The following is a 25,778-nucleotide window of genomic DNA, read 5'->3' on the forward strand; positions in this document are numbered from 1 at the left end:
ATCACTTGGGATCAATTACCAAAAGAGAGATGATCTCAAGATGGCACATGTGATTTCACGAATCTGAAGGGATCAATGCCTTATCACGCAAAGCTAAAAGAAAAGCTACATCGGCGCTTCCCCTCACATGCCGCTTAGCCCCTAGACTCTTCCTTGCGCCTTAGTCCCCATTCCCACTGCGGCTCAGCTGTCTCTCACCGCTTCTCCACCGCACTCGCAGCACAGCCACTTCTTTCCTCCACAATGCCGACGCCGTCACTACCGCCATTTCGGCCGAAGTCCCGCCTCCTCAGCCTCGGCCAGCTCTTCTCTCTCCTCTTCCACTCCCACGGATTGGCGCTGCTATTACTGCCCTTGACCCTGCTCTCAAGCTTAGCCGCAGCTCACCAGAGCTCGTCGTCCTACGGTGCCGCCGCGCTCACGGAATGGCGCTCCGCCCACGCCTCCTACTACGCCGTCTTCGACCCCCGCGATACCGTCGGTGGGCCTCAGATCTCAGTCTCCCCGCGTCCCCCTTTCGCTTCTTCTGTCTTTATGGATCAGTCTCATTTGTTGCGTGGCTGGCAGGGGGGGCGTGCGGGTACGGGGATTTGGGGAAGCGCGGGTACGGGATGGCGACGGCAGGGCTGAGCGAGGCGCTGTTCGAAAAGGGAGCGGCCTGCGGCGGCTGCTACGAGGTGCGGTGCGTGGAGGAGCTTCGCTACTGCCTGCCGGGGACCTCCATCGTGCTCACTGCCACCAACTTCTGCGCCCCCAACTACGGCCTCCCCGCGGACGCCGGCGGGATCTGCAACACTCCCAACCACCACTTCCTCATGCCCATCCAGGCCTTTGAGAAGATCGCCATCTGGAAGGCTGGCGTCATGCCCATCAAGTACCGCAGGTGAGGAAATTACGCCTTCGTATTCACCCCTACTTCGCTTCATCATTGTCACTCTTATCTACATTGATTTCTTTCTTAAAGAATTGATTTGATTTGTGATTGGTGTAAATTATGTTCGATTGAATTGAGAATGAATTGGCTTCTCCAGAATGAAGTGGAATTGAACTCAGTGCTAATTAGTTCTGAAGCTTGGAGACATCGTGAATTCTCTTTTTAACCTAGACTTGGGGATACATGGCACTGATTCATGACCCACCTTTCTCTGATCTGTTCATGTCATCTCATAGCTAACCGATCAAGTTTTGAAAATACAAAAAAAAGGTGACATTTTTATTGTGAGTTTTGAAGCCATGAGAACTCATTGACCATGAACAAAAGTCAAATTCAGGAAAAACTTGGCAGCAAGATCCTAGTTCATCTGTCCATTATGACAAATTTAGTGCAGAACTACACCCAGTCACCAACCTGATTCAATTGAATTTTGATGAACCACACCTGTCACTCCTGATCTGACCTAATCTTAGGGAGTTACACCTACCACTGGCTTCTACCTAAATATGTGTAAAGATTAAATGTTGCCATACTTGCTGAGATTAAGATTCACCTAGTTGATTAGAAGCAAAAAAACAAAGACGAGGGTCTTTTGTAAAGCAAGCATAGAATGGATCCTGTATGTTTCTCCTATAGCAGCTCACTAATTTAGTTTCTTCTTCTTATTCCAGACGCCGGTGTTAGACATTGTAGAAATGTGATCTGTTACTTTTTTGGGGGGTTTAAGAATCTAGCGGGTATCCAACATTGTGTTGGCAAAAAATTGTATTATTCTTAGTGTATCAAATTTAAAAGTTATCATGATGAGTGAAGAGACAAAATCGTTCATATGCATAAATGGAAATATTCCATGAATACAATCAGTTGTTTTGACTATAGGGCTAGTTTCAAAATTTCTTTATGAGCTGCGCTAGAGATTAACTATATCGTAGCTTTTCTCCCCGTAGTCCATATGTTATGTATCATTATGTTGTAGGAACTAAAGCTATTCTCAGACTGCATTCATCTTCTCTGCTGACTTATCTTTTTGTGTTGGATAAAATGAAGACAGGACCACTTGTTTTCTTCTGGAAGCTGAGTAGTTCAGTATCATGAACAGCTCAGCTATATGGTTAACAAATTACAGCACTGGTTGACACAGCAAACAAATACTAGTATTTTAGAAAATTATGAAGTTGGGAAGACATTTAAATCAACACGGTCCTCTCTTTGCAGCAGTTTTGGCTCCCACTTGTATACTTGAGCACAAAACTGCCTTGATTGTTGTCACTAATGTCCATCTGGTTTGTTGGTTTTCTCACACACTCTGATGCTTTTATAAGGGAATTTTGTTGGCCATGAACTATGTGTGCTTATTTGATGCATATAATTAAATCTTACAATTTGGAACTGCACACTCAGGGTCAAATGCATAAGGGAAGATGGTGTCCGGTTTACCATAGATGGCAAGGGCTTCTTCTACACAGTGCTGATCAGTAATGTGGCAGGTGCTGGTGATATAACAGCTGTGAAGATAAAGGGGTCGGCGACTGGGTGGCTGCCCATGGGCCGTAACTGGGGCCAAAATTGGCACATCAGTGCTGACCTCAAGGGTCAGGCATTATCTTTCGAGGTCACCGCCAGCGATGGTGTCACTCTCACCTCCTACAATGTTGCTCCCAAGGACTGGACATTTGGCAAGACTTATGTCGGTAAGCAATTCCCTTTCTGATATATCGAAATCTCATTAATATGGCTTAATATTTTTGTACTTTTATTTGTGGATATACATATTCAAGAAACAAGATATTAATACGAAGAAGAAATCAGATTTTGTTTAACAATTATCTGTAGAAAGCAATACACTTGCTTCACTTGTATCCTCGATTTACTCTTTTGTCTAATCATTTAGATTCATCCATTTTATTCTTGTAGTTGTCACAATGTACTCTGTCATCATAGTGTTGAGAACTTTCAGGGGTTTTCACAGGATTCAGTAGAACAACATGAGTGGTGACAAGGAAGCTCTAAATTAAATTTAAACCAGGAGGAAAGGATTTAGGTAGGGCGGTTCTGAGGACTTTCATGGGTTAAAGAATTCATAATAAGATCTATATTCTCTTGAGCACCTAATTGTTCTCATGGCATCCTGCAAAATAGATGTCATCAAAAATCAATATATATGAGATATTTTTTGCACAGGGATTCAATGCTGCATACTGATGTCCATGTTCAACGAATTCATCTTATTGTATCATTTGGTTTCTTTCTATTTTACTGAGAAACATACTAAGGATTTACTAAGCTAAAAAATTCTATGTAATGTCTGAAGGATTGTTAGAAGTAACTGTGTTCAGTGTCCAGATCAATCAGAGAGAAACTTTGGGTGGATTTAATTATCTAGAATGAATCTGAAGAAGTGTTGAGCATCAATTGCTATAATGTGGGATTCTGAGCCAGTTGTGTGTGCATTTGATGAAATAGGATTCAATGAGCTTGTGCTAGACACCTTTCTTGACACTTGTTGATGCTGCATTGGAGATCATGCAGCATGTTACAGCAAGTCACATTAATCATATATTTTCATTCTAGTTTTCTGGCAATCATTGTTCATCAATGAGAACTACCTAACAGGCTAATATAAACATAGTAGTGATGGTTAAACATTAGAGGACCATTATACTTGCCTGTTTTCTTTCTCGTTATTTCTCCCTGAGCAGTAGTTAAACATTAGTGTTGTTATTTCTCCCTCAGTGTTGGTTAAACATTAGAGGACCATTACATCTATTATCGTAATAGATGATGCTTTGAGTGGTTATTATTAAAGACTAAAATCAATGAAAGAAATTCAGAAAATCACAACCGTCCGTACCGTCTATCTTTCTCCGTGATCTTTGATGCTGATGAGGTTGACTCGGTAGTTTGCGCGCGTCGGTATCGAACACGCTGCTCCTTCGACCGGTAACACTAACACGTACGTCTCACTTCCCAAAAGAGGCGACGTTTGTGAGAGCGAGCGCCTTCCAAATTACGCGGGACCCATCCATGTTTTTGGGGTCTATTTCTGACTCGTTATATACAAGTCGTTCGTCAACTCCCCCTCATCGTCTTCTTCCCTTCTCGATTCCATCACGCAACCTGGTCTCCTAGATTTCTTACTTCGCTCTGTCTCGATCAATCTCCCAGTTTGCACTACTCTCGTATATAGAAGAAGAATAAAAGGGTTAATTCATTTGATCGATCGATAACATGTCGTATGGCATCGACGAAGACTCCCCCAGCTACGGCAGGGACGCCACGGTGCCGCTGCTCCCGTCGGTGGCTGGAAGCGGCTACGGGGAGCGGCAGATGTCATCGCAGCCCAAGACGTTCGCGAACGTGTTCATCGCGATCGTCGGTGCCGGCGTGCTGGGCCTCCCCTATGCCTTCCGGCAAACCGGGTGGGCCGCCGGCGCCCTTCTCCTCCTCGCCGTCGCAGCCTTTACCTTCCACTGCATGATCCTTCTCATCCACACCTGCCGCCGCGTCGAGCTCGACACGTTCGACATTATCACCTCCTTCGGCGATCTCGGCCTCGCCGTCGCCGGCCCAGTCGGACGCCTCGCCGTCGACGTCATGATCGTGCTCAGCCAGTGCGGCTTCTGCGTCGGCTACCTCATCTTCATCTCCAACACCCTCACCTTCCTCGTACCGTTATCCCTACCCTCTCTCTCCTCCACGGCCTTCTACGTTCTCGCCATGCTCCCATTCCAGCTCGGCCTCAACTCGATTCCGACCCTCACACACCTCGCCTTGCTCAGCATCTTCGCCGACATCGTCGACATCGGCGCTATGGGAGTCGTCATCGCCGAGGACGCCTCCATCTTGCTCTCCAACCCTCCACCGGTCCGCGCCTTCACGGGGCCCTCCGTCCTCCTCTACGGCATCGGGGTCGCCGTCTACGCCTTCGAGGGCGTCGGCATGGTCATCCCTCTGGAGGCCGAGGCCGGAGACAAGGCCAACTTCGGGAACACCCTCGGCTTCTCCATGGCCCTCATCGCTTTCACCTACGGCCTCTTTGGCGTTCTCGGCTACGCGGCCTTCGGCGAGGAGACCCGGGACATCATCACCACCAACCTCGGCGACGGCGTTCTCAGCGTGCTCATCCAGCTGGGCCTCTGCATCAACCTCTTCTTCACCTTCCCGGTCATGATGAACCCGGTGTTCGAGGTGGCCGAGCGCTGGCTGCACGGGAAGAGGTACTGCTGGTGGCTGCGGTGGGCCGCGGTGGTAGCGGTGAGCCTGGTGGCCACGCTGGTGCCCAACTTCGGCGACTTCCTGTCGCTGGTTGGGAGCAGCGTGTGCGTCGTGCTCGGGTTCGTGCTGCCGGCGTGGTTCCACCTCAAGGTGTTCCGAGAGGAGCTCGGCTGGGCCAGCACTATCGCAGACATCGCCATCGTCATCGCCGGATTGGTGCTGGCCATCTTCTCCACCTGGTCTTCTCTCGTGTTCATCTTCAGCTCTGTGTAATCTTGATTACGTGGTCGGCATCAGTAGAATTTCTCTCTCCTTGGACACATTCCAACATAGAACGTTAGGCCGGGAAGCGTTGGATCTCAACTTCTCAGAGTATTAATTACTTGAGGAGACGAGAGAGACGGAGCTGCACTATAGATTTGCGGGCTTTAAATATGTAGCAAACTCACAAAAATGATTTGTTTGTATTCAGATTTACAATAGAATACAAATGCCTAAATCAATCTATCCGTGTCTTTTTTCCTCAAAATAGACAGTTTAGAACATAAAGATTGTGCTTTATGGAAAATGGAAAGAAAAATCATGGATGACTGCAATCAATCAAGCAATTCTTTCCACCTTGTAATATGAGCTAACAAGCCCCAGGTGCTATTTTGCTCTTCTGAGATGCATATTTGAAGAGCTATTTCTACCCATTCTTAATTAAGCCAAGGATTGCATGGTGATAATGCTCTAGTACTCCTACTGCAAACTGGGTGTCAAACACGAACTGCAGCCCCGATATACGTAAGATGCATGCATGCATGCATTGGACGTCATAAAAGTATCAGCTTCATTGACATTTGTAAAGGCCAGTCACAAAACTGCAAGTTTAGGTCATCACGTCAACTTCCATTTCAGAATTGATCGCCGAGCTTTATATTATTTGATGGTTGGCTGGATCACCTTTGTTATCCATGGCCCACATCTACTTCCAGTGCGAAAAGGACCTTGCATGTCAATCAACATCATGAGATCATGAAAGTACCGAACGGAAGCGAGCAAGCTCCTCACACCGCAAATGTAGGGCAACGGATGACTCGCTCTGGTAGATTGACGCCATGCGAAGACGACCACCTGCATCAGTACTGACACCACAAGTTTTGAGTCGAGTTGATTTATACTGCATCAAGCCTTATCCTCTTACGGACATGAGGCAACGCAAGCTCAGCCATGGCAGAGCGTTCCCGCCTTCCACCAAACGTGTGAGGAGACGTCGCGGCCGCTCGTTCCACCGCTGGAGACGGTGATCCACGTGTGACGGTGGTGCGATCTTATCGGCACCTGATGGGACGCCCGCACGTCCGCATTAACCCAGCTGATGACACGCGTTTGGTCGGCGCTGCTCTTCGTTGTATGCTATTATCCCGCGACGACACGTAGCAGTGGGATCATTCTTAAGAAAAAAGAGGGCGCTTGGGACAGTCAACGCAGAAGCCACGTAAGAAAAAATTTTGGACTGGTCAGCATCGTGGAATGTCAAACTTCTTTCTTGTTATCGAACCATTTTTTAACTTGTTTTCTTTGATTCACATGAACACGACTTTGAATGGACATTTACATACATATGTACGTACTAATTCTTTTATTTGATCAGCGGTCGAGTATATGTAATGCAGCGGAACTCCTCGACAGAAGCCATCGATCATTCGAAGCGTGACGAAGCCGGAGATGTTGGTGGCAGAAACGACGAATATTCAACCACGTGTTCCCCACCCGCTTTTTATCCCTCGTCACACAGAAGCGGAGGCATCTACGGGACCCCACTGGATGTCCCACGTGGCGAGAGTTGTGAGAGTCCTCACTGCGTTGGTGGGAGCGACAGTCCAAATTGAAATGGCAGACGTAACTAATAGCGAAACCGAAGGTAGAGACCGTTGCCGGGAAGCATGCGCTTTGTTCCCCAACCCATGCGGGCGTACCCACACCGGGGTCTGTCGGCGGCGTCTAAAGCAAGTCCAACGCTCGGCCCCCTCCCCCATCCTTCCGCGGTTTCGATCTCATCACCTCCCGGCCCCAAACGCTTGCAATTCCATTTGCAGGCCTCCACGTAGCTCAATGACCGGCATCCGATCCCTCTTTCTTCTCCTTTTGAATGCTCTGCGAGCAGAGGGGGAAGGAGGAAGACGCAACAAACCGGAGCCCACGGAGTGGGTCCCGCCGGCGCAGCTCACGTGAGTGGTTGAGGCCTCGTCAGAGAGCCGAGGCCCCGCCGCGGTCGTCCCATCTCTTACGGCCACTAACCCGGGAAGAAACAAACAGCGAGCCTCTTGTAACGGAGCATCCCTCTCTATAGGAGGCTGTTTCGAAGACATCCTCTTCCTCCTGGTATCTCTTTAAGAAGACTCCTTGGCCTCTCTATATCTCTAATCTATCTGATACCGACCCCATTTCGATCTCTTGGGTCTTAATCTTGGTTGGGAAATGGCCGCGAGATCGGGGGGGCTCGCCGCGGCCCCCTTCGATCTCGGCTTTGGGAGGATCCGCCTCCCGCCGCTGCTCTGGATCCCCTCCTGTGCGCGAGCCGGCGCCGGCCGAGGAGGGGTAGGGAGAGTGGTCAGGTGCTGCTGCCCGGCGGAGAAGGCGGAGGACTGCTGGCTCGAGCCCAAGAAGAAGGTCGGCACGCGTAGAGCTCGGGCGGAGGCCTTGCCGTCTCTCCCCTTCCCTTCCACACGGTACGCTTCTTGTGAAATGCTTGGACAAGTGTTTTCGTGATGTGCTGCTGTCGTCGGTCCATTCTTTGCCTTAGGAACCCTGAACTTAAGGTGCATTGCCCTGCTTCTGCTGCTGAATTCTAGTTGGTCAATGTTGGTCCAAAACGCATTTCTGTCAGCCACAGTGCTGCCTTTTTTATTGTTCTACCAAGTCTCCATTTAATTCATTAAGAATGAGTTGTCCTCAATTGCACACAATATTTAGTGTTAGTTCTCTGGCTCGGGTGCATATATCTCTTTTTCTTGGAGATTGCTATCAGCACATAGTGTTGCTTATCCTTCTCATCCTGGGGATATGCAATTAATGATTGGTCTTGCATTTAGTTGTGTAATACTTTTATTGAGGTTGTTAATAGTTTATCAAAGGCACATTAGCCTCATAGTTCCACTTATGGATACTTTATACACGTTCCTTGAGGACCTCCATGTACTAATCTTGTGTGCTAGACATGAATGTGTCGCGTGCCTCTCTAATTGTAAATTTATTACAGCACGGTCAAGGTTTGTGGTTAAATGAATCCTTGAGTTCCATCTAGCATTCTGATTAGATATCGTCAAAGCTTATCCACAAGCTATGAAGCTTCCTCTCTTTTACACATTAGATTCATATAATTTATCGAGTCTTAAATCATTTTACAAGCCAAGTATGATTTTTCAGTCCCCATACATATCAATTTCATGCTTGTGTTGGAGATCTTACGTTAGTTTGTACATTTTTACTTCTGGATCTAATTGTTGCGATGCCTAAAAGACCAACCTCCCCATCATTTGATGTGTTTCTTTTAATTGAACTTTCTGTTCTGTAATCTACCACCAATCTTAAATTTCAGCATAAAAAGAGTTAATGAATCACCATGTTATTCTCTAACTTTCTATAGTTAACAAAATCCTTATTTATCCAGTTTGGAATTTGACAGTTGTTAATTAAAGTTGTAATGTTTAATTTTATTTTTTTTGACAAAGTTAAAGCTTTTATGACAGCTCCAAAAGGCTCTCCAAGCAGCAAGATTTCTCCTCTCGCTGCAGTCCCAAAAGTTCTGCTCCTGAGTCTCGTGATACTCCCCCCAAGAGAGGTGTGTTCCAGTGCCAACGAGTTTAGTGGTTATGAATTGTATAATTTTGTTAAAATGGCTCCAAGATATTGGTATGCTTCCGAGCAGGGAGTGCTTTCCATCAAGCACAAATTATCAATAAGCCAGCAACAAGCATGTCTTTGTGGTTTGTATCATGTGTTTTCACAAAGAAGCTCATGCACTATTAGTACACTTTACGAATTTACTTTTGTCATTTGGAGTATTCAAGGAAAACATTTGCTTCTTTGATGTCTCCTTTTAGACACTGGTATTGCAAGTGAGAAAGAATGGGGCATCAACTTACTGGATGAAATGGTCAATGAGTTTGGCACAAATGAAGATGGAAGTACATGGTACCGGGAAGATGGAGAAGAACTCGGCGATAATGGATACAGATGTCGTTGGGCTAGAATGGGTGGTAAATCTCATGATGGCTCTTCAGAATGGAAAGAAACTGTAAGTCCTCTTGAATGCATTATAAATAAAGTTATGTACTACTAATTGAATTTAATAAATTGAAACTAATGAATGGTTAAATTAGTGTTTGTTTTTCTGAGCAATCTCTTTCACAAAAAAGTCTGTGTCATATATAGTTATACCAAACGAATATCAATTCTGAGTTTACCACATTGGTCACTTGTATGACCTATCCTGTCTTTATGCATATCCATCTGCCATCTGTTCATGAAAATATCTATTGCCAGATCCACACTGTTAGCTGTCTCTTTATCCTTCAACTTCATAGTCAATGGTTGGTTGCATTAGGAACTGCAAGGGTTGCTGTTGATTAATGTCTTATGATGTTATATGCTTTATCACCTGGTCTATCAATGCTGATATGACCTGACCCTCACATTTACAATTATGTATCCTTTATGGCAACAAGTTTGACATTGTTTAAAGTTTAAACTTTCATTTTATGAATTACAAATATCAATTGATCTAATGTGAATTCTTTTGTTCGTGAACCTTCTTGAAAGAATATTGCTCTTCATAGTTTTACATGGGTGGGACAATCACTAAAATGTGTTCTTCTCATGAATATTCCCTCGTCTCCTTTGTGCATTACAACCTCAAGTAACTAACCTAATTTGATTTTTATGTTAACCTAGGATTATTGTGCCTATCAGTACATATTGACATCAATTCTTATCGTACTGGGAAAATCAGGTGCAGTTGAAATTCTGATGCGTGGCTAGACCAATTCGTGGCCTTAACACGAGCAAGACAACTGGCACAACACAAAACTGTATCATGCCAAATAGGTATCAGCTTAAATCCATGCCACAGAATGACAATCCTTGAATTTAACACCTAGTGCTCTGGTTGGCTGCATGAAGCCTTGAGAACATAGCTCTAACTTGACACGAATACCCATACAACAGCTTTTTAATTTACTGCCTAAGACACATGCTCGTGGAGTTGATGCATTTCACAATTGGATAATTTGTCATTTCTCTCAAGAGTACCACCATCCAGCAGCACTCAACCCACCCTCATCTGACAGTCCTCTTTCAACAAGTTTGTCACTATCACCCTGAGAGTTTCTATCTGAACCTGTAACACTACAAAATTTAGTCCCACATTGAAGGTGGGTAAAAACTTGAATTGGCTAAGGGCTTGGTGGGTTTACCATGATTAACTTTAGTCCAAACATTTTGGGTTATATTATTATAAGCCTATCAAGTCAGTGGGTTTATCTCATTGAACGAAGCCAGTTTGAGTTGGAAAGAACTATTCATGGATGAGGTCAAGTGGATATCACAGTATAGAGGCCCATGTTGAGGTTTGAATCTAAGAAATTTTGGCCCATAATGGGGACATCATACGTGTGCAACATTCTGAACTTAGTGGATTACTTATTCCATCAGGCCAAGTCATACAAAATATCATTAATTCACTAACTGTCTTAATATATTATTTCCATCCATCCATGACAATGATATTGCACCTCCCACTTGCCATCATAGTCGTCCTACAACCCCCTTCTATACCTATCGGCTATCACCACATCTTCTTCCTGGCTTTTTTACTCTTCCTTTCACGGAATCATGTTATTCACTATTTATATCCTTTTTGGAATAGCTTCACAATTATAAAAATGGTGGAGAAAATTTTGGTAATTTAAGAATCTAGAATAGCATCATTTGTACAGATAAACAATCAAACAATATCGAACTCTATCCGCTGTTTACTTTTATGTAATATAAATCCATAAATAATATGAATTAATAGCCTGTAAATTTTGGTGAAAATGAAAATTCAGAGTAGGGGAGATCGCCCAGGTAGAAGATTCTAGTAGCTAAGTTTGCATTAACTCCTTATTTCCATGTTGTACATGCCATTACTTTCTGGCAAGGCCTACAAGCATTATTGCAAACTTTTCTTTCTGTTATGTACTGTGTATGTGGTATCAAAACGTGGAATATGTTGCCAATGCAAGCTACAGAGATCAGAAGAAAGAAATAAAGAAAACTTGGAGTGGAGATAACCTGAGTAGCAAGACCCAGGCTCACCCAGGCTCTCCCATTATATAGTAGCATAGATGCTCTAATCCAACTTGCATTTGTTCCAAAATTTTGGTCTTTTGCTTTTTGGTCTAGGATGATCAGACGGATACCAATTGGAATTTACGATATTTAGAACAAGGGTAACCATATGAAGGGGAGGCCATATGCAAGTTCAGCCATCATATTGGTGCCATTCATCTAAAGGTGCATGTGAATTACAATTTCTGCAACATTCACATTTCCTCATCTGTATGGTAAATAGAAATTCATTTGTAACATTTTCTTGGAGTCATATTCTCAATCTTCTGTTATTTTCTTTAAAATGTTTACATATATTCTTGAATGAACCAAAATGTTTCTTTTTACAATCAAGTTCCAATTTAAAAGCAAAATTAGGCACTATTATGATTAGCAAACTATATATTAGTTTCATTATGTCTTCACAGCATTTGCTAGAAGCATCTTTATTACTCAATAATCAACATAAATACCAGTTTTACTTTCTGTGCTTACTTGACAGTGGTGGGAAAAGAGTGATTGGACCGGATACAAAGAACTAGGTATGCTACTTTGAAATGATAATGATTTGTGCTGGTTGAAGTTCAAATCCTCCAAGAGTTACATTTTATGCATTATGTTTTATGACACTAGCAATCTGATAACCCTTACGCCTTACACTATGTTGATGATAGATCTTCCTTAGCTAACGGTCTGGTTCAGTGATGTTTAATTGTATGACATTCAGGATATGCCACTTTGTTATGAAAGCTTTTCTAAAGTTAAGAAAAAAGCAGAACAACATCCACTATATGATTATTTTTAATAGTATTTTCCATTTTCGTTACCTTTCATCGTCTATCTTTGCAGGCTAGACATTCTTTTCTGGTAATAACTACACATTTAATTCTGACTCAATAAATTTCTAGTAGTTAACATATAGGGTCACTGTAGTGGGAATGGACTTTTATGGTACATGTACATGTAAAGTGACAATTTGATGTATAAACTATGTTTATAAGAATTACACTTAGACAAAAGAAAAGACATCTCAAGGTCATCATGCATAGATAGACACAATCTGGCTTGCATAAGAAAACCTTATCAATTGAGAACTACACAACATAAGTAGTTTATAAAAAAATGCTTGATACACATGTATGAGATAGTTATCCAAGACAATGTCTTGAAGTGTCCAGTTTTCAGATCATTATTATAGGAGTATATTTCTAGTTAAAAGGTGATTTCTAAATACTAAGAAATATTAAAGCACTATGCATAATAGATCAGTTATTTAGTACATATGGATTTTACTAATATTATTAAATTATAAATTTTCAGTGCCTGAAATTATACCTCTGCATGTATATGCAGTCCCTGCATATTGTTGAATGACACAGTGTCATGAACAGTTTATTATAAAAAAGTTTAATCTGTTCTGCATCTTAAACTAAATGTTGCTTCTATATTATTGCCTACATTATCATTGATGTCATGGACTGAATCTAAGATACACTTCTTACAAGTTGCTATTAGTTATTTAAAATTATGTTATATCAGATGAATGTATGATTTACCACCTAATCGGGTAATTATTGCAATGTTGTTTCTTCTAAGTTCTAATTTGTTATCACTTTCTAAAGGTGCAGAGAAATCTGGGAAAAACGCTGATGGAGATTCATGGTGGGAAACATGGAAAGAAGTACTGTACCAAGATGAATGGAGGTAAAATGATCTCAAATTCACTGATGTTAGCACTAAAATTATGAACTCAGTTGATATGTCATCAAATTAATTTAGTTTGAAATTGTTTATTTTTTGTGGCATAATATTATAGGAAATACCTTCAGCATAACCACTAGATAAAATTTTTATGATTGCTATTTTTGCCCAAAGTCCAACGCACCATATTTGCATAGCAAGTACTTTTGGAACATGTACATACCAGATTCTGTACGAATTCCCCTTTGCTGCACATGTATGCCTGCTAAGCATTGTGACTTCATATGAAGGTGCAATTCCACAATGGCAAAGGAATGCTAGTAAGAGGAATTGTGGCCACTCAAACTCTTATTCCTAAACTAAAAATTCTGCAGAGTCTTCAAACAGCACGTACACCCCCACTCAAATTGGACAACAATACAAAATTCTGTCACATTATGTACCTAGCACACAGTATATCAAAAGATGTCAAAATTTAGATAATGGATCTAAGAACAATCATCCTAACAGAGGAGTTATAGTTGCAGGCAGTTCAATTACCTGATAAATATTCTGCAGCAATGCAGAGCGAGAGCATGCCATACAAACACGGAGTTTGCAATAAATTCTCTTTTAACTATTATCAAAAAGTTACATATATATTATGTACTATAAGCTTAGCAACTATTTTTCTTTTTTCATCAAAACTTATCCTGCCAATGCTACCATTAAAAGAGGCAGCTCAGTGCACACAGTTCCCCCATACATCATTACTCATGCAAGCTGAGAGACTGCTAATTTCTGCCAGTGCTACTATATAAGTATATAGTATATACACCCAAATTCAGAAAAAAATTATGGTTGCCAAGAGTCTGTTCTTTGTTTTTTCTTGTAAAATGTATATATTTAAATTTCTCTGCAAAGATTACAATTTAATATATGATAACTGTATAAAGCAGTAATGATGGACTCATTCGCATCTGTAGTAATCTTGCAAGGATTGAGAGGAGCGCACAGAAACAAGCAAAATCAGGCACAGAAAATGCTGGGTGGTATGAGAAATGGTGAGAAATGAATCAGTATTTGTCACATACTTTGTTTTTTTTTTTGTTTACTTTTTTTTTTCTGTTATCTGAAGTAGTGAATCTGACTGGACATTACTTTGTTCCCAGGCGGGAAAAGTATGATGCAAAAGGTTGGACAGAGAAGGGAGCTCATAAATATGGAAGGCTAAATGAACAATCCTGGTGGGAGAAGTGGGGTGAACACTATGATGGAAGAGGATTTGTACTTAAATGGTTTGATTTTTTCCATGATCCTTTACATTCTCCTTTTTAATTTCTTGTGGAAACCACTGATGTACTTCATCTACAAAAAACAACCATAAATCTTATTCGATAACTTTGTAAGCATATCTTTCCTTCCAAATTCATTAAATCTTTGCCACGTACTCTGTAATTGCAAGTAGATTCTAGATCTAATTCTTTCGAAGGGCAACTTAGATACTCAAACTTGTTTTGGATGATAAACTTTTGAAGTATTCTTCTGCTCTTAAATGCAACATAACTTATTTGCATGTTTGATAGGACCGATAAATGGGCAGAGACTGAGTTAGGTACCAGATGGGGGGATAAATGGGAAGAAAAGTTTTTCGCTGGAATAGGTTCACGACAAGGGGAGACATGGCATGTATCTCCTACTGGTGAACGTAAGTTGTGCTAGTATTGTCATTCTTCTTGGCATGTTGATTGTTAAATTGTTAGACATCTGCTCTTCCTGAATGTTGATGAACCTGAGAAAAATCATATGAGATGAACAGATTCCTAGACAAATTTATTTGTTTTAAGCTTAATTTACAAATTCTTTATTGTGCCCATTCAATCTAAGATAATTCTTCTATGTAGACAATAGAAACTTAATACGAGGATCGTTAGCTCAAAATTTTGTAGTGATTCAAATATTATTTTTTTACTACATCTCTCTGATGCAAAAGACAAGGAAAGAAGGGAGTGGCTTAAATACATATTTGTGCCTTTTTATATATCAAGTCCATATGTTTTTCTCTTTTTCTCTACTCATTTTGCCCACCTGTGTACCTTCTCTATCTTAACGATGATAAGCTTTTGTCTTCCTTTCTTGGCTTTCCATCTTTATCTGGCTCTTGTTGTTTAGGGATATCATAGACTTTTTCTTAGTTGCATGAGCTTCAAAGGAAATAGAAAATGAAGCTTCTTATTCTGCAAATTTGTTCTTGCCAATCTTTGGGATTCCGAGGTTATTTCCAAGTTGCATGACTTTGAAAATAAACAAAAAAATAGAGTTCCTTTGCAAATTTAGTTGCTTAAAATATGATTAATTATTAAAGTTAATTGACTAAACTAGTCAATGTTTGAATTGGCCCTTTCTTGTAGCAATACTAACCCAAATTTTTTGTTTCAAATGTTGTCCTATCATTAAATGAAGCAAGGATTGTAATTTTGGTCTATATTGAGTCCTGGTTGGTATGGTATGTACTGAAGTGTACTGACAATACGTTCAAAATCATCAAAAAAAATATCTAAAAATATATAAAAATAGAAAATAATTAGATTGGGGGTTCTTAAGTTATAAATGAATATAAATTTAATATAATTTTAGTAAAAATAATATAAATTAGGAAAAAATAATATCATATATCTTTTTCAGGCTTTGAGGAGTAGCTTTGTGATACGTTTCAATCCGTCCTTCCATTAATATTGAATTATCTACAAAAAAAATTATTTAAATTATTAGATTATTTTTTTATATAACTTAAATTTTAAATTTAAAATGAATTAAGTAATCAATCAATTGATATACATGATTGTACCATAAAAAAGAATGACGAGACTGCATAGGCGGTGGATCGGGATTCTCGATCCTATGTATCTATTTATCAGTATGATATGTTTGTCGGACTCAATCTTGAAATTGATCCCATGACATATTATACTAATGTCATTGGTGCATCAATATGGTGATGGTCATTATTTGATCGTCGTGAACCACATGTGTCTAAGGCAGCTCCGAAAGCAAGGACGAATGTGGCATGTATTGGCCTTTTAATCATCCTAAATTAGTCTACTAAATTTGATCCGATCCACAAATCGTACCTTTGTTGAGTTTAGAAGAGTGAAAATGTGAGAATAAGAGAGGGATGTGAGTGAAAAGAAGTCTGAGAGAGTTTAAGAGATTGAGAGAGTGAAATGAGTTGAAAGAAGGGGAAGAAAAGAGTTTAAAAACCCTTTTCTAAGTCGTAAATAGTCAAATTGACCATTTGAAATAGGGCAATCTCAGCCCTTGATCAGTAACAATCAAAATTTGATAGTTACTAATTGGTACAGGTCAGTAATGGTAGGATTTCGATCGTTGCCGCCTAGTACAGGCCCCGTATCACTCGACAGAGGGCGGTCCGCATACCAGTATCCTGTTGGACCGATACATACCCCCCATACCAGGTGGTATGCATTAGTATAGCAAACCCTAATATGAAGAGTGGAAATTAGGAAGATTAAATTTGCAGGATCTATTAACATAAAGTTAGAATTCATGGAACCTTTTAGGGTTCTAGAAATTTTGTTTAGAAATTTTGAATGATTGAAAGTGCTGTACTATCAGCTTAACAAAAATTCTAGAATGAAATGATAGATCAGTTTATTCAAATACCTACATAATCGAGTAAATTATTCTTTTTTATATTCAGACATCATAAGTAGTTCAAAATTTCTTATTAACACAAACAAGAAAAGAATTTGCTCTTTGATTGTTAAACTATTGGTTAAAATCGACTGCCTGATATAGCCACCAGGAAAAAAAACATACTTGGAAGCCTTTGCATGATCTCTCTCTCTCTCTCTCTATCTCTCTCTCTCTCTCTGCTACTACCTGATATAGACACCAGAGGAACAAATATCTGGAAGTCTTTGTATGATCTCTCTCTCTCTCCTCGTTCACTGCCTAAAATGAAATTGCAGGTTGTATTCCATTGAATTTCTTTTTTGGATATGCTTAACATGTATGCACCAGTGCAGAATCATGTGGAAAAGGTGGAGTTGTTTCTATTTGTGCCTTTTAAAATATTTTACCTCTGCTTACTGCTGTAATTAAGTTATATACCTTACATCACTTGAACCAAATTACTTGAAATCAATTGTCATTTCATGTAGGTTGGTCAAGAACCTGGGGTGAAGAGCACTTGGGAAATGGGTACTTTTCTGAGTTTTGGTTGCTTACAGTAGTCTTTAAACATGTATCAGCTGTGAATCTTTTTTGCCTAGAAGAATCAATTCTCCCTAAACTTTCAGAAATAGAAAGACCGTAGTGTCTCACTTCCTAGTTCCTAATCCATTTATCTAGGCACAGAATGAATGCAAATATGTTTTATTTTAGTCTTTGTCTCTGTGTTGAGAGGCAAACCACAAAATGTAACATTATTTGTTTATATTTGTAGAATTTCTGAAGTTTTGGCTTCCTGAGCCTTCAATATTTGCCTGTTCCTAGTTCCAAAGTTGGTAGTTAAATTATGTTATGCTTATTCGATAAATCTTACTGTATTGCTTTGTCTGTGCTCAAGATATTCCTTTGCAGAACCATATAATTTCATTCACCTACTCATTCTTGTGTACGTTCTTTTTATGAATAAACTCGTGTATCAGTGTGTAACTGAATACATGACAAGCAATTAAATAATCCATTTATCCATTTGGAGAGGGGTGTCTCACATACATATTTTTGGAGGCTAAGATTTCTAATCATCCAGTGGAATCCTTCATCACTTTGTCCATGTAGGGTGCCCAAAAATTCTTTGATTCCATTTTGCTTCTCTGTAATAATTTCCTTTGTATGATAAAAGAAATTTAATTGTTGAACTAATTCAAAAAATAGCATAAATTTTTATTTTTGAATTAACCATAACACACTTATTTTGACTCAGAAAAGTACACAAGTATGGTAAAAGCACGACCGGAGAAAGCTGGGATATCGTTGTGGATGAAGAAACCTATTATGAGTAAGATGATTATTTATGCTTTGTTAGTGCTTATTGTGCTTCATGCAACTTCTTTTAAGAGAACAATGCATGATATGCTAGTCTAATTCTAATGTGGTCATGTCTCCTGCAAATCTAATATATTGGTAATTCTTTTTTCAAATCAGAGCTGAGCCTCACTACGGTTGGGCAGATGTTGTGGGTGATTCCACCCAATTGTTATCGATACAACCTCAGGAAAGGCCACCAGGTGTATACCCAAATCTTGATTTTGGTACATCAGAACCAAGGAAAGATGATCCACCAGTTGAACCTCTTAAGTAGTGTTTAGTTTGCGGTAGGCAGTCCTATTTTTTTTTACTAAATCTGGTTTTTGTGCTAAAGGACAACCTGAAATGATTTATCGAACCTAATTCTTCTCTTCATTTATTCATTTGTTCTCTTGTGTTTTGCTGCTGTTTTTCTTCGTTTATTCACAGTATTGCGAGAGTTCAAACAGGTGTGGAGACAAAATCTCTTGGGTTGTATTTAGGACAAGTAGTGTATTTAGGTGATTGCTGAGTTCTTGGCACTTGTTTTCACTGTATTGTATCATGGTTTTAGTAATGCCATGTAGATTATTTAACACTTTGTTGTCTGATTGATTTTAAACGGAAATCATCATATCAATTAGAGAAAATATCTCATCGAAGTCGAAACTTTTTATGTCGTATGAAGTTTTATGCTCATTGATTCTCATTATTATTCTTTTTATTCTGGATATTTGTCTTTCTATTCTTTAATCATTTTTTTTTCAATCGTAAGTCTGGTTTGCCAATCTTCATAAAGCCAAAATCTTCTACTTTACAAGATGCATAGTATGACATGAGATACCACCATCAATCACCCAATTTAATTCTTCATTTAAAGTAGGTGCAACATAGGTTACATCACAATAGCGTGTGACATTAGCAAGAAGCCATGAGGTATAATGTTGTTCACCTATATTGTGGTTCATCAACATAAATGTTGTTCACCTATATTTCTTTGATCAAACTGAACCCAACCAGGAGATATCTTCCTCTATAGCAGATTTATCTCAACAAGAAAACACAGATTTAGGAACGATGGGGAATTAAATTCTATGGAACTCAGAACCAATTCCATACCATTTTAGAAAATGGCAATAGCTCAAGGGTTTCTGCATAGTATTTTTGTGTGCTACAGATTCTGATCTAAATAGTTATCGTCTGGGAATTCATATTGTGCTTTCATTCAGAGAGAAAACAGTAGTGGTCAGAGAAAGATTACGTGAGTCTGCTGTTGCCATCCGAAGGAAATCTTGAATGGTTTGACTTTGACCATGAATATTAAATCTGCACATAATGCAACATAGATTCTACAGTGGGTCATGCAAACAAGATGAAAAGCATGATCAGATATTGTTTCTTCTTATTCAATAGACGAGTCCCGAAATCTTTGCGAAAACAAACATAACATCACTGACATTTTGAAATATATGGTTCTGAGAAATTAGAGCAGAGTGTGAAATTTCAATGTGATTGAGCTCAATCTCTATCCATCGACGGTATCAAGTTATAATCTCCAGGTTGTTTCATTCCTCAAAATGATGCCACGAGAATTCACCTTGAATAAACAAATCGAATTCCTTAAGTCCACATAGTTCCAGGTATTCATAGATATTCTCAGCATTAATCATCTGCTTGCTCACTGCTGGTTCCTCCAGTAAAGCCCTGAAACCAACAGAAACGATGGTATGAGGTAATACATAACTAGAAAAAACTTGTCATAACAGTATATGAAGATTAAAATTGATTCTCACAAACTTACCTCAACCGCTTTGTCAGGTACATCCTCCTTTGCCCATCGTAACTAGACTCTGAATATATGATGACAATATTTTTGGTATAGAACAGTGTAACGCATCTCCACAAGCATATAATTTAATAGGCACTGCACAACATCTGATTTTTTTTTTTTTTCAATCACCATCTTCTACATCGCATTGAGTTGAAACTGTAAATATGCTACACGGCCGTTTTCAGACTTGGGGGCTCATATGTATAAATTCCTTGAACCTCTTCTTCCTTTACACCCTCAAGATGGTGTACCAGTAACCTCCCCTGGGGGCGGTGATGGAGAGGTCTTGATCTTGGAATCAGGCTCAGGAATATATGGCTGAGATGCCACATGATTAAGGGCAACAACCACATCGGCCATGATGGGTCGAAAATGGGGCTGCTCTTGAAGACACATTGAGGCAATGACAACCAATTGGTGAGAGGCCCGTTGTGGGAAGCGGCCTTGAAGAAATGGATCAGCCAACAGGTTGAACTTCCTTCTATCACTGAGAAAAGGTCTTGACTGAAAGAAAGATACAGAAGTAAATAATACAGAGCAGCCTTGAAGAAGCTTTTATCGACATGACATATGACATCAAATTTGACTATGACATTATATGAAATAAGTAGCTTTTAATGTGCACAATATATAGGAATTGCAATTTTGCTACAGAATGAGCATATGCTGTCTAATCATAGATATGTCAGCATAAGCTGAAGTATACATGGACTACTTCATGTGGAGTACATGTTTAGAACATTTATTTGGTTAACTTGATTCCAAAATTAGATCCACAAATCACCCCACTAACATTAAGAAGCAAGGGAAAATTAACTAAGGTTTCTTTTAATGTATCATGATAAAGATCATTACATATACACAGTGTTACATCCAAATTACTGTGAACTACAAGGTGCCATATAACAGAAATTCACAAATATGTTTCAGATTTGTATAAAAAGTTCCTGAAAGAAATTGAATAATAATTTATGAGGCACTACTTATTGGCAGAAAAATCAAGCATCATACGCAGCAAAGTTAAATTGAAAAATAGAAAGTCCATTTATACTGGTTTTGACAGCATAAGAAGAATATGCCAGTAGGATGAAGCGAGACTTCTTACTTGTTATGATATGAAATGTAGAATGTTATCCACTGAGAGTAATTATATGCTAAAAAGGAGACAGTCATGTTGTGATAGGATAGTCATGCATGGTAAAAAAAAGTGAGGTTTACAGTCATGCATGGTCAAAAAAAGTGAGGTTTACAGTCATGCATAGTCAAAAAAAGTGAGGTTTACAGTCATATTGTGATAGGATAGCTACATTTATGTATTGCAATAGCAGCCTAAACCACTTCACATAAAACCATACTGATTGAGATCTAAAAAGGAGATATAGGGTTATGCATGGTAAAAAAAACTGAGGTTTACAGTCATGTTGTGATAGGATAGCTACATTTATGTATTGCAATAGCAGCCTAAACCACTTCTTCACATAAAACCATACTGATTGAGATCACTTACCCAATTTGTTAGATATTGCTCGCCTCCAATCCTTGAAGAATCAAAAGCCCTTTGCCCGGTGATCAGCTCCAACAGAAGCACACCAAAACTATATACGTCAGACTTCATTGTCAACTTGCCACTCAACGCATAGTCAGGAGCACAATAGCCATATGTTCCCATCACCCTTGTCGAGACATGTGTGTTGTCGCCATCAGGCCCAAGTTTTGCGAGTCCAAAATCAGAAAGTTTTGGATTGAAGTCATCGTCTAACAATACATTTGCAGCCTTCATGTCCCGGTAAATAACAGGAGGATTTGCAACATCATGTAGATATGTAAGCCCTTTGGCAACACCAACAGCAATCTTTATTCGTGTGTTCCATTCCAGGGGTGGTTTGCTCAGAGAAGGATCTGAAAATTTTAACAAATAAGCATAAACTGCATATGAAAAGCTTCAAAAATAAAATATAGTTTATCCAGAAAACAGTGAAAATGTGGAACATAGTTGAGAACATTATAAGACTACAAGGGAGCTGCATACACATTTTGTGAACTAAACACGGGAGATGCAGACACATTTTGAAAATATAAATTCCAGTGGCACGTTACATGCGATTAATTGTAAACTAAACATTTTGAGACCTGTGATGGAGAAAGCAACTTTTTCTACCCACAATACTAGCTCAATAAAATATGAAAATTAACACAGTATACATTGAATCTCATGAATACTTCAGATCACAATCAGCAATGTATTATTTGGTTCGACAAGGAGTTTGTCTAAAAGCTAACAAAAGCAGTCCAAGTATGCATTTACAATATTCAAACATTTTGAACAAACATGACTGGCTAGTTGGAATGAGTATATACATCATAGTAGTTGATAAGAATCTTGCTATTATTTGGTCACTTCTAAAGAGAGTTTGTCTGAAAGCTATAAAGCTAGTTGAAACAACAACAATTAATAGAAGTCAAAATTGGGCAAATCTAAAGAGAAAAATACAAACATAAAAGAATGGTTGGAATAAATATACAACACCTGCAGCTCTAAATATTTTAAAAATATTTGTCACATTGGCAAATTATATTTTAGAAATACGAGCCAAATATTTTAGAAAGCTCAGACAAGTTACCCTAAGGGTGGGGAAATTAATATATGTTACAAATTCCAAAGTAGTTATACAATGCAAAGATTAAAAAGAACTGCATTATGTTACAAGTGGCATTGTGGAATATATTGTTAAATTTGCAAGTTTTCAATGAATCCTTTTTATGTGGTCTTCGCAATTTTTTTTGTCAAAGCAAACTCCATTGTGGATTACAACAACCAGTACATATAAACCAGTAACCTGAAGAAAGTTAATGTATGAACAGTCCAGTCCAAGTGTGTTTCCTTAAAAAGTGTTGCCATAGTTTTTGCATTTCTTTAGATATCATTCACCAACAAATGTTGTCTGGTTTCTGCCAGTATCTAATGAGGTTTATTCCAATGTCCTTCACATGCTGGGTTTGGAGTTTCTCCATCTAACCATAAACTAACGAAGATCCCGGCAAGTGCCAGATCAAGTCCTCTATGCAAAGGAGGTCGTACCATGCAAAAAGAAGGATATGCAATTAAACAATTTGTTGTATACCAAGTTTAGAGGTCATCTGCAACCAACAATATACTAATGGAGATCCTGGCAAGTACCAAAACGATTGCTTGGAATACTGGATCATGTAATCCACACCAAGGTCATAAACTATGAAGAAGCAAATGCTATCAAACACATTGTTTCGTCCTTCTGGAATTAGAAGTACATTCAACTACAAGTCCGCATGCAACAAAAAAATTGCATCAGATCCTAAAACAAGATGGGCCAGCAATAAACAGAACACAAGAAAACCATCGAAAGAGAAGCAGAGAAAACAGATAGACATTGGCTGTGGATTTCTGAAAGTAAGAAAAAAGACACTTACCAAACAGGTGGTCTTCCAAGCTGCCCTTTGGCATATACTCATAAACTAAGAGCCTCTCGTCTCCATCAGCACAGTATCCAATTAAGCTCACAAGATTCTCATGCCGTAGCATGATCAGCATGAGCACCTCCACCAGAAACTCTTTGTTTCCCTGAAGCCCATCCCGGTTTAGCTGCTTAATAGCTACCACCTGCTCGTCAACATCCAAATCTGATTTAGACAAAAGTAAACTTTTGATGCAAAAATTACCAAGAAAAATCGAAGCTTTCCAGAATCGAAAATTATAATTAAAATAGTAAAGACTTGCCTGGCTACAATCCAACTGGCCAATGTAAACTCTTCCGAAGCCCCCTTCTCCGATCAAATTGGCTTCTTTAAAGTTCTGGGCAGCGGTGGCGAGCTCTCGGAAAGCAAATCTTCGGGCACAGTTCATCATCTCCTTTCCAAGCGATGACACCTCGCTCCCACGCTCTAATCTCACACAAGGAACCCATAATGTCGCCGAAAATCCCAAAGAAAGATATCCGACTGAAAAATTAGAATGTGGAAGCCATTTGAGATACCCACCCGAGGAATCGCCAAGGAATCTGGAGTTGGGTGCGCCGGCGGTGCCCTCTAACCTGCAACTCCTCTCCCTCCGGCGAAGGTTGAAACAAGGAAAACAGCTCATCTACGGCAACAATCTCAATCCCTAACTCCGATCTAAAGGGAACTTTATCACACCCACGTCCATTTCCCTGTTGCCGCGGAACGGGGAATCATCGTCAATTTCCTCACTCTATACGCTCCTCCTCGTATCGACTGCCCTCTCTCTCTCTCTAACTTTCCTATCGCAAAACCTAAGAACAACTCGTCTTCTATAAATCAAGAATGAAGGCGGTTTCAGCTGCGATCCAAAAGACCTCCACAAGAAATAGCAAGAAGCACGACAAAAACCAAAGGGGTAGGCCGAACGAGAATGCCGAGAAGTGCGAGAGCAGAAGGCGGAGTCGCTGACACAAGTCAAGGAGGACAGCAACCGCTTCATACCTCATCCAAGGAAGGTTGCCTTTTTCTCTTTGCTGTTTGTTCGCTTCTTCTGTTGCTGCGGCACAGCAGAGACGAGAAGGAGAGAAACGACATGGGAGAGGCGATTTCTGCGCCTCGTCGTCTCTTCCCTCCGTTGTCGCCTTCCTCATCCTGCCAGCGAGTTAGACTGAATCACCCCTGAAAACAGTCAGCGGTGATTCAGTCCTCTTGGAAAATTATGTCCTTCTCGTCTTGTCGCCAACGGTCTCTTCAATGATGATTCGCGCGTCCCGAAGCTTCCGCCCTAGCGATTACCCGTCCTGCGTGGCTGTCCCACAGACGTCGTTTCGCGGGGTCCATAGGTGCTTCCCCCTTCCCGCACGACCCATCCATCGTATACTGTAAGATTCGCTCATGCGCTTGATGAGCAAGCACCTTCGACGGTCCTCATCCCTATCACCACTATACGTGTCACATCAAGACTTGATTAGACCGATGTCCGATCCGATTCCATCCACATCACTTACAAAGCATTAGATGGAAATTACAAAGCAATCCTAATAAATGAGTTAAGCATGTTTATTGGATGATTCTCCGAGAAAATATTATTTTTGTAGATTTTTCTCAGATGATACCTTTTTTAAAAATGTTCATATCATCATTTTTATTTCTAATATTTCAAAAAAACCTCTTAAAAAAGTTATCATTTTTTCCCACCCAAAACACTATATAGTATTTTTAAAAATATTATATAATATATATATTTTTTTTTATTTTAAATATAATATATAGTGTTTTTTAATACTTTTTTAAAAAAAATACTATATAATATTTATGGATAAAAATAAATCATAAAATTCAGTAAATATGTGGTATGAAACTTTGGAGAAAAAACACTGTGAATATCTTTTGGAAAGTAATTTTAGGTTTTTTGAAATAAGAGGTGACGATTTGAGAATTTTAAAAATAAGATATCATCCGAAAAAAAAGTCAAAAAGATTTTTTTTTTTTAAGAATCACACGAGTTTATTTGCTTGCATCTATCTTACAAATTTTTACATAATTATGTCGATCATTTCATCTTAAGAGAATTATGACATGATATAATAAGCTTTTTTTTTTCTTTTTTTTTTTACTCTCATGTGGCCAAATCTTCGATATAAGAAAACAAAAAGGTAAGAAAGAATCCTTTTGTGGTTATGCTTAAAACAGAGGTTCTGATCCATTGTGAAGCCACTGACCTAAGATAGAGCACATATTTATAGTAAAATGATT

At 39.6% G+C, this 25,778-nt stretch overlaps 4 protein-coding genes across 8 annotated transcripts; 3 read left to right on the forward strand and 1 right to left on the reverse strand.

The window, feature by feature from the left end:
* Positions 1-116: 116 nt before the first annotated feature.
* Positions 117-3,042, forward strand: LOC135668445 (expansin-A10-like). Of its 3 annotated transcripts, none has more exons than XM_065178479.1 (4): positions 117-481; positions 568-883; positions 2,336-2,625; positions 2,849-2,928. In XM_065178479.1, exons 1-4 carry the CDS (start codon positions 244-246, stop codon positions 2,911-2,913), a joined length of 909 nt encoding a protein of 302 aa, XP_065034551.1. In that variant the 5' UTR covers positions 117-243; the 3' UTR covers positions 2,914-2,928. The 3 variants fall into 3 exon arrangements, with proteins under 3 accessions (XP_065034551.1, XP_065034554.1, XP_065034552.1); XM_065178482.1 differs by having other exon boundaries at positions 118-481; positions 2,904-3,042; XM_065178480.1 differs by lacking the exon at positions 2,849-2,928 and having other exon boundaries at positions 118-481; positions 2,336-2,793.
* A 1,219-nt stretch (positions 3,043-4,261) lies between these two features.
* LOC103983435 (amino acid transporter AVT3A-like) lies at positions 4,262-5,422 on the forward strand. The gene has a single exon (XM_009400649.3). It carries the CDS (start codon positions 4,262-4,264, stop codon positions 5,420-5,422), a length of 1,161 nt encoding a protein of 386 aa, XP_009398924.2.
* Positions 5,423-7,060: 1,638 nt separating this feature from the next.
* LOC103983434 (protein EARLY STARVATION 1, chloroplastic-like) lies at positions 7,061-18,613 on the forward strand. 3 transcript variants are annotated; one of them, XM_065178496.1, is made up of 11 exons: positions 7,066-7,863; positions 8,884-8,975; positions 9,238-9,431; positions 12,006-12,045; positions 13,126-13,207; positions 14,143-14,247; positions 14,356-14,481; positions 14,770-14,891; positions 17,368-17,407; positions 18,135-18,209; positions 18,356-18,613. In XM_065178496.1, the coding sequence occupies exons 1-11, from the start codon at positions 7,613-7,615 to the stop codon at positions 18,510-18,512; spliced, it is 1,284 nt and encodes a 427-aa protein (XP_065034568.1). In that variant the 5' UTR covers positions 7,066-7,612; the 3' UTR covers positions 18,513-18,613. The 3 variants fall into 3 exon arrangements, with proteins under 3 accessions (XP_065034582.1, XP_065034568.1, XP_009398923.2); XM_009400648.3 differs by having other exon boundaries at positions 7,070-7,863; positions 14,170-14,247; XM_065178510.1 differs by lacking the exon at positions 17,368-17,407 and having other exon boundaries at positions 7,061-7,863.
* A 977-nt stretch (positions 18,614-19,590) lies between these two features.
* On the reverse strand, positions 19,591-24,600 carry LOC135668526 (probable serine/threonine-protein kinase PBL21). The gene is made up of 6 exons (XM_065178519.1): positions 24,063-24,600; positions 23,803-23,966; positions 23,496-23,685; positions 21,556-21,947; positions 20,019-20,552; positions 19,591-19,921 (listed from the first exon to the last, which is right to left on the reverse strand). Exons 1-5 carry the CDS (start codon positions 24,163-24,165, stop codon positions 20,286-20,288), a joined length of 1,116 nt encoding a protein of 371 aa, XP_065034591.1. The 5' UTR covers positions 24,166-24,600; the 3' UTR covers positions 19,591-19,921; positions 20,019-20,285.
* Between the last annotated feature and the right edge of the window lie 1,178 nt (positions 24,601-25,778).

The sequence above is a fragment of the Musa acuminata genome, chromosome BXJ1-4, assembly GCF_036884655.1.
Source record: "Musa acuminata AAA Group cultivar baxijiao chromosome BXJ1-4, Cavendish_Baxijiao_AAA, whole genome shotgun sequence".
Classification (NCBI taxonomy): Eukaryota; Viridiplantae; Streptophyta; class Magnoliopsida; order Zingiberales; family Musaceae; genus Musa; species Musa acuminata.

Coding starts and splice junctions, on each gene's coding strand:
- LOC135668445 (XM_065178479.1), top strand. CDS start 244: ATGCCGACGCCGTCACTACCGCCATTTCGGCCGAAGTCCCGCCTCCTC. Junction 482..567: donor CGACCCCCGCGATACCGTCG/GTGGGCCTCAGA, acceptor CGTGGCTGGCAG/GGGGGGCGTGCGGGTACGGG. Junction 2,626..2,848: donor ATTTGGCAAGACTTATGTCG/GTAAGCAATTCC, acceptor TTATTCTTGTAG/TTGTCACAATGTACTCTGTC.
- LOC103983435 (XM_009400649.3), top strand. CDS start 4,262: ATGTCATCGCAGCCCAAGACGTTCGCGAACGTGTTCATCGCGATCGTC.
- LOC135668526 (XM_065178519.1), bottom strand. CDS start 24,165: ATGAGCTGTTTTCCTTGTTTCAACCTTCGCCGGAGGGAGAGGAGTTGC. Junction 23,967..24,062: donor ATTCCTTGGCGATTCCTCGG/GTGGGTATCTCA, acceptor GTGTGAGATTAG/AGCGTGGGAGCGAGGTGTCA. Junction 23,686..23,802: donor GCCAGTTGGATTGTAGCCAG/GCAAGTCTTTAC, acceptor GTTGACGAGCAG/GTGGTAGCTATTAAGCAGCT.
- LOC103983434 (XM_065178496.1), top strand. CDS start 7,613: ATGGCCGCGAGATCGGGGGGGCTCGCCGCGGCCCCCTTCGATCTCGGC. Junction 9,432..12,005: donor CTTCAGAATGGAAAGAAACT/GTAAGTCCTCTT, acceptor CTTACTTGACAG/TGGTGGGAAAAGAGTGATTG. Junction 13,208..14,142: donor CTGTACCAAGATGAATGGAG/GTAAAATGATCT, acceptor TGTATAAAGCAG/TAATGATGGACTCATTCGCA.